The sequence below is a fragment of the Gracilinanus agilis genome, chromosome 4 (genome assembly GCF_016433145.1).
Source record: "Gracilinanus agilis isolate LMUSP501 chromosome 4, AgileGrace, whole genome shotgun sequence".
Classification (NCBI taxonomy): Eukaryota; Metazoa; Chordata; class Mammalia; order Didelphimorphia; family Didelphidae; genus Gracilinanus; species Gracilinanus agilis.
Genome location: NC_058133.1, coordinates 174,833,786 through 174,844,696, shown reverse-complemented (window position 1 = coordinate 174,844,696; position 10,911 = coordinate 174,833,786). Strand labels below are relative to the sequence as shown.

Sequence of the window (10,911 nt, the reverse complement as noted above, 5' to 3'; positions counted from 1 at the left end):
AAAATGAAATTATGAATGAAATTAGAGCTCTGGGAGAAAAATTAGAAAGAGAATTAACTTAGCAAAGAAAATGAAAAATCTTATCCAAGTAGTCAACTCCCCTTTTCATTTTTAATACTGGTAATTTGATTTTTCTTTTTTTTAATCAGATTGTTTTTCCAAAAAGAACTCTTAATTTTAATCACCTTTTTTTGGCTTTCAATTCCTTTTATATTTATTTTTTCATAATTTCTGCTTTTGTATTTAGCTGAGGGTATTTTGATTCGTTGCTTTTCTAATTAAAGTTACATGCTTGGTTTATTGATTTTTTTTTTCCTTTCTCTTGTTGATGAAAGTCTTTAGAGATATAAATTTTCCCCAAAGGACTGCATTGGCTTCATCCCAAAGTTTTGGTATGTTGTCTCACTGTTGTCATTTTCTTTAATTAAAAGGTTTATTGTTTCTATAAGAAGATTTATTGTTTTATCTACCAGTTCTTTAGGATTAAAATATTTTGGTCTCCTGAAGTTTGGAACCTTGCTTCAGATGTCCTTAATTTTTTGGTGTTAAGTTTTTTGTTTTTATTGTTTACTTATACATATTTTCATGTTTAATTCTCACATTAGGATTTTGTGCATAAGTTGATTTGGGTAATCTTTGATACTGTTCCCTACAGTGACTGCTCGCTTGGATGGTATAACTGATACTAGGCCCCAAATTTTGCCTCAATTCCTGGCTTTTATCTCAGGCTCCTGGTGATCCACTGCAGGATCTTGCCTTAGTTAAGGACTGTTTCTTTCTCTTTTAATGATCCTCTTTTTTAAATTGGTTTTGCTCCATGTTGGAGATCTCACTGGCTCTGTCTCCTTCACAGTACCCTAGCACCGACTCCCATTTGCTGAGTTGTCTCTGTCTTCTGGTATAGCTCCTAGTGCACTGAGTAGTATACAGCAAGGCCCCATCCCCCTTTACAATCACATATAGAACCTGGCTCTTTCCCTAGCTTCTTTTCTCACAATCTAAGACCAGAATCTGTCTTCAGAAGATCCCCTATTGCCACAGTTTTCCCTGGCTTGGGATGCCCCTCTTCAGAATGCCAGAATATTATTGTGCCTTAAGAAATGATAGACAACTTTATATGAAGCTGGGAAAACTTGTATGAGCTGATGAATGAAATGAACAGAACAATTTATATAGTAATAGCAATATCGTAAATAAAACTGATTGATGAGATGACCAACCAGAATTCTATACCATTGCTGAAACATGCCACCAACCTCACGATCTTAATGATTGTTGAAGGTGCAGAAAGAAACGTGTAGGGGGCAGCTGGGTGGCTCAGTGGATTGAGAGCCAGACCTAGAGATGGGAAGTCCTCTGTTCAAATCCGGCCTCAGATACTTCCTAGCTATGTGACTCTGGGCAAGTCATTTGACCCCCATTGCCTAGCCCTTATTATTCTTCTGCCTTAGAACAAGTACATAGTATTAGCAATGTAATACTTTACATAGTATTAGTACTTTAAAGTACATTAGCACTTTATATAATATTGGTTCTAAGACAAAAGGTAAAGGCTTTAAAAAAGAAAAAGAAATGTGTATTCTTGGATTCAGCAAATGGGTAGATTTGCTTTCTTTTAACTTATTTATTTTGAGAATTTTTTTTCTTTCTTTTTTCCATTAAGGGAGAGATTTGTCAGGTGAAAACAAATGATGGTATTGCTAAAAAGAAATAAAAGATGAATGAAGCATTTAAAAAAATACAGAAAGGAAGAGAAAAAAGTTCAGGGGTTGGGGAAAGACAAAAGTAATGTTGCATATACTATTTTCTTTTTTTAGTTCTTCCCTTCCTTCTTAGAGTCAATACTGTGTATTGGATTCAAGGCAGAAAAGTGGTAAGGGCTAGGCAATGGGGTTTAAATGACTTTACCAGGGTCACACAGCTAGGGAGTGTCTGAGTCCAGATTTGAACCCATGATCTCCCATCTTTAGGCCTGGCTCTCAATCCACTAAGCCCCCTCAGCTGCCCCACCCCAGCATATACTATTAATGAAACATTAATAATGATGATTTAGGTAGTTTAATGGATAGATAGAATGCTGGATCTGAGTTCAAATCTTGATTCTAATCATGCCCCTTGAAGCAAGTCACTTAGCCTGTCAACCTTAATTACCATATTTGTAAAAGTAGGATAATAATAATAGCATTTTCATCAGAGAGATGTTGTGCGGATCAAATGAAATAGTTTGTCAAGTGCTCTGTAAATCTTAAAGTGCAATATAAGAGTTAGCTATTGCTGTGTGCTGCTTCTTCTTTTTTTCTTTTGAAGCTATATATACTAATGTCATAGTTTCACATATTCACCCATTTTCCATTCTTCTTTGTATGTAGAATTGTTCTTTTTGGTGCTTGGGAAGGTCAGAATTAGAAAAAAAAATTTTTTCTTTAAAAGAAAGTTCTTAACTTTTTCTTCACAGTCTGATAAAGTCCATGGACTACTTCTAGAAAAATATTAAACTTTTTAAAATTTTAATAACAAATTTCCACATGAGTTTTCCAAAGTTATATAATCCAAAAGAATACTGTTTTTTCAAATTAAAATGAATGCTGAATTTTAGCTGGTGGTTAGTGAAAATAATGATATATTTTATTGCTCTTCCAAGTTCATGAACTCCCTGAAATTTTTCTATTGACCTACTGAGGCCCATGGGCCCTGGATTAAGAACTCTCAGTTTAGATATTTTCTGAGGCCCATTCTCATTTTAAAATTCTATGCTACTGTGACTTATGTGCCAAGACTTATAAACTGTTATCAGTAGTGGGAAGAATTATGAGAATATGATTATTGAATGAAATATAGTAGAGGATGGTAGAAAAGCATTATATTTAGAGTTGAGTATGTCTAGCAGCTTTCGTACCCATTAGCTTTATGACCATGGAGAATCACCTAACCTCTTAGTTTTCTCCTCTATAAAATGGGAATAATAATATAATATACTTATATTTATATTACCTTTTTTATAGGGATATTGTGAGAAAACCCTGATAACGTTAACCCCCTGTATAAATTAACATAACTGGCTTTAAATGTTCAGATATTGGTGGTAAATATTGTTAGTGTTTTAAAAAACAAACAATTTGATTATTGATTACTTTTCATTTAGGTTTGCAGACGATTACAAGGTTGCTATACAGCAGACTTACTCTTGGATAACCCAGTTTGATATTCCAGACAAAAATGGTTTCTTTGTTATACCTAAAAATAAGAAACGTTCTAGACAGAAAATGGCAGTACATGTGCTAAACTTTTGGTGCTTAAATCCAGCTGTGGTAAGCTTGTTATAACATAATGGGAAATTTTTAGCTAGTATAATTGCTCAAAAAATTAGATGATAATACTTGATCCATTTGATTACAGTTTCATAAAACTAGTGTTTTTCCTCTTTTTAGGCTTTTTCAGATATCAGTAGTAAAGTACGGACGATTGTTCTGACTTCTGGAACTCTGTCACCGATGAAATCTTTTTCATCTGAACTTGGTGTGACATTTGCTATCCAATTAGAGGCTAATCATGTCATCCAGAACTCACAGGTTAGTATTTTCTTTTTTAGGTTTATGAAATTTCTAAGATTTTTCATAGAAATTGAAATCCTTGTTAATCAATTAGCAACTGGAGAAGTTATAACAGGCCTTGAGAAGAAATTTTACATTTGGATTTGAGAATAAAAAGAATAATGGTTACCTTTTAGAGACTTAATAAGAAATTCTGTTCTTTAAGGCAAGAACATAAAATAAACTTCATAGGAGAACCCTGAAGTTCTATGTGGTTTAATTTGCTGCCTTAGATAGCAACAACAGACCAGAATTAAAAAAAAATAACTCTTAAAAATTTATTTGCCATAATGAAAATTTGGAATAAGATGTTAGCATTATTAAACTTTCTCATACTAGAATTCTATTTCAATTATTTTCTACAGAATTGTCATATTTTTTCAGGTATTATTTTTTATGAAAATGTTCATTCTGCCCAATGATTGGAACTTGGTGTCTAGGGGAAGTTCCTTCATTGAGGCATCCATGTCCTCTAGCTGGCCAGTAGTTGTCCAGCCCTCAGAGAGAAGGAAATTTGACAGCTTTGGGAATATGCTCCCCCATCAAGGACTTGTCTTTCCAAGTCCTCCATCCCGCTCCCTTTCCCCCCGCCTCTTCCACCTTAGGTGCCTGATGTGAAGCAAGAAAATAATATGACTAGTCTATTCATGCTATTTATAAATATGGGTCCCCATGTATATATAAACAGAAGTACCTGAAATCTATGAATATAATTACTGTTATGTAGAACTCTACATACAAATATATTCAGAAAGGTGGCTAAAACACAACCCTTTGGTGGTTCCTGGAATAAAATAAGTGACTACAGCTTTGTGGTGTGTCAGTTTTTGCATTTCTGGGGAAAAAATCATTTAGGTTTAAGCTGTCCTTTGAAAGACTTTCAAAATATTTTCATAACTACTAAACTTTCCAATAAACTTCAGAATTTGCCTTGTTTCCGCACACAACTCTCACTGTCATCTCTTCTTTCTGCCTTATAAACTAGGGTGAGGTATATATGACCATAGTAGACTGAGAAGGACTGCAACATATAGTGGTGCTAATTCCTCATGACCATTTAGCACGGATATTTTAGTGTGAGGAAACTGGAAGTAATAGTGCCTATCTTTTGGAGTCATGTAAACCAGTTGTAGCAAAACATACTCACCTGTAATCTGGTTTCATTTAAATCTCTTTTGGTCAGATAGGCAGAATAGACAACCTCTTATTGGATATGTTATAGTTATAAGATCTTTTGGAGTCTGAGTTGGACTGGATTATGGATTCTTATCCTCTTGTGGGTCCTGGATCTCTGTGGCAGTCTGGTGAAGTTTGTGGATCCCTTTATGGAATAAAGTTTTTAAATATACAAAATGAATTGGATTACAAAGGAAAATATTTATGTTGAGATATAGTTATTAAAATATGAGACAACAAGTTCATGGACTCCAGGTTAAGAACTCTGAACCAGTTGTTCTCTGAAGATTCCTCCAACTATAAATTCTATGATTCTATGACCTGTTTATGATTTATTCATTCATTATCATTTATTTGTCAGATATTTGTTGAATACTATGTGTAACGTATAACACAGCGATAGACAATAAATAAAAGTTGTATAGCTTTTGTACTCAGGGAGCTAACACCTATAAGATTATAAACATTGCCTAAAGCTACACAAGCACAAAAACTTTCTATAAATTTAATGTCTTCTATAAGTCAAATATAAAGATAACGAACTCACTAGATTTTAAGTAAATTTCTTTTATAGGTGCTCCTTAATTTCCTTTTGGCCCACTGATCATTCCTTAAGGTATCTTAATAAATGCTAATTTGCCTTTCTGGCTTAAGCATACTTCTAAAGCTGAGTTTTTCATATAATAGGTTTGGGTTGGCACCATTGGGTCAGGCCCCAAGGGTCGGAATCTCTGTGCCACCTTCCAGCACACAGAGACCTTTGCATTCCAGGATGAAGTTGGAGCTCTTCTCTTATCTGTGTGCCAAACAGTGGGCCAAGGGATTTTATGTTTCTTGCCATCCTACAAGGTAAGTAAATACTCAGTTGTGGCTTTTGACTTTTAAAAAATCATCCAAAATTCTCCTCTTAACTTTCTTAGGACCAGAAGCAGTGAAAATAATTTGAAATATTTGCTAAATAGACATTTTTGGTGTCTGTGTTGAAGAGGTCTGGGAATAGGGTGGTAGGGGAGAATGTAGGGTTAGTGTGGGTGAAATGCTGTCTAATTAAAAGCACAAGGTTTCATTTGACTTTCAGAGGCTCTATTGAGACAAGAGCACAGAATCTTAGGCAGCAGTATTGTCTTGTTTTTCAACATCTGTCCAGATAGTTTCACACTGAAAGGGAAAGAGAACAAAACTTTGCATTTGAATGGTTTAAGGATTTGACTAACACAATGGTTAGGGCAGCTAGGTAACTCAGTGGATTGAGGGAAGACTCATCTTGTGTTCAAAGTTGGCCTGAGCCAATAGCTTACTAGCTGTGTGATCTAGGCAAGTCATTTAACCCTGTGACTTAGTTTCCTCATCTGTCAGATGAGCTGAAGAAGGAAATGGCAAACTACTCTGGTATCTTTGCCAAGAAAATCCCCCCCAGAAGGGTTACTATGAGTATGAAAATGACTGAGCTGAAAATGGGTGTGGGGGAGGAGCAAAGCCTTCATTTTTGCAGTGAGCTAATTTAGAGATACCACAGTGGCTATTTACTATTGTGTCATGGACTATTTTTGCAGTTTGATAAAACCTATAGACCTCTTTTCAAAATACCATTTTTAAATACACAAAGTAAAAATACATAGAATTACAAAGGAAACCAACTGTATCAAAATGCAGTTATCAAAATATCGAGAAAACAATTTTATAGATCTCAGGGTAAATACCCCTGCATTTAGTCATATCACAAGCACCAGTTTCTTATTTCCTGAAAAAAGAATGAATTATACACTGTACCATTTTCTTTCTAGTAGTTTTTAGGTTTACTGTGATATTTGGAAATATTTACTTAAACTGAAAATTTGCAATATACTCTCCTTAGACTTAAGTTATTAACAACAGCCTATCTTTTAAGAGAAGCCAGATTTGTAGCATAGTCCTCCATGCAGACAAAGCTGGATGTCTTCAATTCTTCTATTTGGAATCATTTAAGTTTCAATTCACAAGTACCTCCCAAGGAGGCCTTTCCTGATTTCTGAAAGTACTCTGTATTTACTTGATATATGTTTTGTCATTACTACTCTGTGTACATGTTGTTTCTGTCCATTAGAATGTTGTTAGCTTCTTGAGACATGGGCTTTTTGGGTTTTGTCTTTGTATCCTCAATACCTAACACAGTGCCTGACATAGGAGACATTTAATACATGCTTGTTAATTGAATTATATTTTATTTGTTTCAAGCCTGGTTTTAATGCAGGAAGATATAATTCTTTTCCTAAAACAAGTACTTCTAAGAATTAGAACATGAGTGATATATTTATTTTCCCCCAGGATTGCTATGTCTCCTTTTACTTATTTATTTATTCATTCGCCCATTCATTCATTCGTTTATTTACTTATTTGTTCATTTATTTATTTATATATTTTAGGGTTTAGAATATTTTTCAATGGTTACATATTTAATGTTCCCTCCACACTCCTGCAGCTGACAGCAATTCCATTGGGTTATACCTGTATTATTATTCAAAACCCATTTCCATGTTATTCATATTTGCAGTAGAGCGATCTTTTGACATTAAAATCCTAGTCATATCCCTATCAAACCATGTGATCGATCATATGTTTTTCTTTTGTGTTTCTTCTCCCACAGTTCTTTCTCTGGATGTGAATAGCATTCTTTCTGATAAGTTCCTCTAGATTGTCCTGGATTATTGCATTGCTACTAGTAGAAAAGTCTATTACTTTCGATTGTGCCACAGTGTAGCCATCTCTGAGTATAATGATCTCCTTTCACTCTGTATCAATTCCTGGAGGTCATTCCTGTTCACATGGGATTTCTCCAGTTCATTATTCCTTTTAGCACAATAATATTCCATCACCATCAGATACCACAGTTTGTTCAGCTATTCCCCAATCGATGGACACCTCCTCATTTTCCAATTTTTTTTGCCACCACAAAGAATGTGGCTGTAAATATTTTTGTACAAGTCTTTTCCCTTATTATCTCTTTGGGGTACAAACCCAGCAGTGGTATGGCTGGATAAAAGGGCGGGCATTCTTTTAAAGCCCTTAGGGTATAGTTCCAAATTGCCCTCCAGAATGGTTGGAGAGGGATATATTTATATCAGTAAAAATATCTGATTTTGATTCTTCACTGACTTTCCATCTATAAACTTTATGGACAAGAAGCACATTCAATCAGCCATAGATGTAGATAGGGCTAGGGCTGAGGGTTTGGATCTGTGATTTTACTGAGTTAAGGGTTGCTGAGTTGGGAAATAGCCACTGCAGGTCTACACCTTTTCTGCCCTTTATATTCTTTGAGAACTGCTGAGGCCATGGAAAGGACATAGCCAGCATTTTGTCTCATTACTTTAATCATCTTAGGAAGAACCTTCTATTTATTTATTTATTCATTTATTCATCTATCTATTTATTTGCTTATTCGTTTATTTATTTATTTGTGTGTTTGTTTGTTTGTTTATTCATTCATTTATTTATTTATTTAGCTATTCATTTGTTTATTCATTCATTCATTCAGCAAATAGGATTAAGTGACTTGCCCAGAATCACACACCTAGTAGGTGTCTGAGGCCAGATTTAAACTCAGGAAAATGATTCTTTCTGATTCCAGGCCTAGCACTTTATCCATTACACCACCTAGATGCCCCCTTAGGAAGAATCTTGAGAAAATTACTTATATACATCCAACCATACTGAATGTAAAATAAGTGTAAGCATCTAAGAGCCATCTTTATTAAAATTTTTTTTTAATTTTCTTGTTTTTTAACATCGCCATAGTTTTCCCCCAATATATTTCCCTATTCTAGAGAGCCATTCTATATATTTTACATATATGTAATATATAAACATAAATAATATTAAAAAAACCCTCATATTCCATCTTAGAATCAATACTATATGTTTGTTTTAAGGCAGAAAAGTGTTAAAGGCTTAGGCAATGGGGGTTAAGTGATTTGCCCAGGGTAACACATCTAGGAATTGTCTGAGATTAGATTTTAACCCAGGACTTCCTGTCTCTAGGTCTGACTCTCAATCCATTGAGCCACCTAGCTGCCCCCAATAAATAGTATTTTTAAAGACGAAAAAAGAAAAAGAAGGGGAAAAAAATCAGCATAACTGATAAATACATAGAAAAATGTAAATATGCATAGTTTGCAACTATATGGAGTAGATTGGGAATGTCTTCTCATATCTCTTCTTTTAAGCCATACTTATTTCTAAAACTACTCTTAACAGAAGTTAGGATTTTTTCCTCAGTGGAGTATCTAAGCTAAGTATGTTTGTTTGAAAGACTAGTAATTAAGATAAGATTCAAAGCCAAAGAGTAATTTTTTTCCTTTTATTAAAGGAAGTAATTGGCTTTACATGAAATCAGTGGATTTTTAAAGTTTAAAATATGGAAACTCCCTTTCCCAAGGAAGTTATTTGTGGTAGCATTGGAACTCAGATTATCCCAAAGCAATCTGAAAGGGAAAAAACCAAACCACAAGCAGGTTGGAAAAACCTTTTACTAACCACATTCCATCCAAGATCAGAAGCATGTAATCAGGAATTGAGGAAATAATCCTGATAGTGTAGACAGCACAAGTAAATGGAGAACCATTTGCCAAACCCTTATAGATATGGTACCAAATTGCAATTCTTTATGTGCATGGCAGCAACCTAATTGAACATGTTTCTCGGCACATATGGAACTGTGCCAGCTCTAATGTAAACCTACTTCACAGGACTCTTAATTAACTGATGAAAAAACCCACAATATGAAAAACAGCCAGAGCATGGAAGACCTTCAGCACACCATCCAGGACCAATTTTCTTGTTTAAGATTTCTCTCATTATAATGTATTCAGGAATAAAAGAAAGTGTTCTGTAGAGACCCAGGGGGAATTCAATACTTATACAGGAGGAAAGTGGCTATTTAGGTCAAGGAGAGGAAGAGAATGCCACCTCTGGAATCCAGTCTCCAGGGATTTTATGTATATAGCTGACAGCACTATTTACTGCAGTTCCTGAAATTGACCATTAGGTGACTACATAGACCATAAAATGTAGGTTTGCTTAACTAAAACAAGTTAGCTAGCTTAATGAATGAATGAATTGAAATATAATTCTTCTAAAGGAACCTACCCTGTTAGCCACATGAATAAGATAAGGAAACAGAACATGAAACTCTCAAATAGTGTTTGGTCTAGTTTAGCTTTGTGTTTGAGATTTTAACTTATGTTCATTTCCTCAATGGCAATCAGGCTACATGTATACTGGAAGAAAGAGTTTGATATTTTCATTGCAGATTTTAAGTGCTCTATGGACTTGAGCTAATTATAATTGCTAATATCTATAATCAAATAACACAAACCTTTAAGCCATAAAAGCTTCATCTTTTAACCCACTATTTCACAGAATGATAAAAACTAATTAGCACAATAACTTCAAAAGGCTTTTTAAAATTTTGGGATAAGGTCACATGGATCTCAGTATGAAACTTTTGTTGTTTTCTTGGCAAAGAAACTGAAGTGGTTTGCCATTTCTTTCTCCAGTGTGTCTCCATTTTACAGGTGAGGGATGGAGGCAAAGAGGGGTTAAATGACCTTCCCAGGGTCACACAGCTGGTAAATGTCTGAGGCCTGATTTAAAATCAGATATTCCTATCTCTAGCCCAGATGCTGTATCCATTATACTACTCAGCTACCAAGTCTGAGACTTAGATGTCAGTAATTGATTTAAATTGTTCTACTTTTCCCACTGTTGCTGTACTGCTACTGTTAACTAGGTTTGTTGAGGGTATAATTCTTAGTGAAGAATACATTATTATAATTTATTTATAAAAATATCAATGAGTTAATTTTAGTTTAAGTGTATCCCTTTTTATTTTGATAATAGATCACTGATACCATACTGATTCTCTTGGCAAATTACCTCCCCCCCCCCTTTAGAATATATTATTTTAGAAATAAATCTTTATGCTAAAAAATAAAGGAATGTTTGAGAATAACCCTGAAATTCATAGTGTCAAGGTAGTAATCTTTAGAATCTCTTTTAATTTTTATTGAAATTCTTTCAGTGATAGTCTTATAATGATGGGCTTTGATACAAGACTTGGGCTTAAATCCTAATCATGTCACTGTATGACCATTTCAGTAGAATGAGG

The 10,911-nt window shown here is 34.4% G+C and overlaps 1 protein-coding gene across 1 annotated transcript in view; it reads left to right on the top strand.

Moving 5' to 3' along the window:
* The window catches only part of BRIP1 (BRCA1 interacting helicase 1), a 223,362-nt gene that overhangs the window by 81,566 nt on the left and 130,885 nt on the right, over positions 1 to 10,911 (top strand). The window contains exons 11-13 of the mRNA XM_044671629.1: positions 3,143 to 3,308; positions 3,429 to 3,569; positions 5,454 to 5,615. Of these exons, the coding sequence (XP_044527564.1) occupies positions 3,143 to 3,308; positions 3,429 to 3,569; positions 5,454 to 5,615 (469 nt within the window). The remainder of the gene's footprint in view (positions 1 to 3,142; positions 3,309 to 3,428; positions 3,570 to 5,453; positions 5,616 to 10,911) is intronic.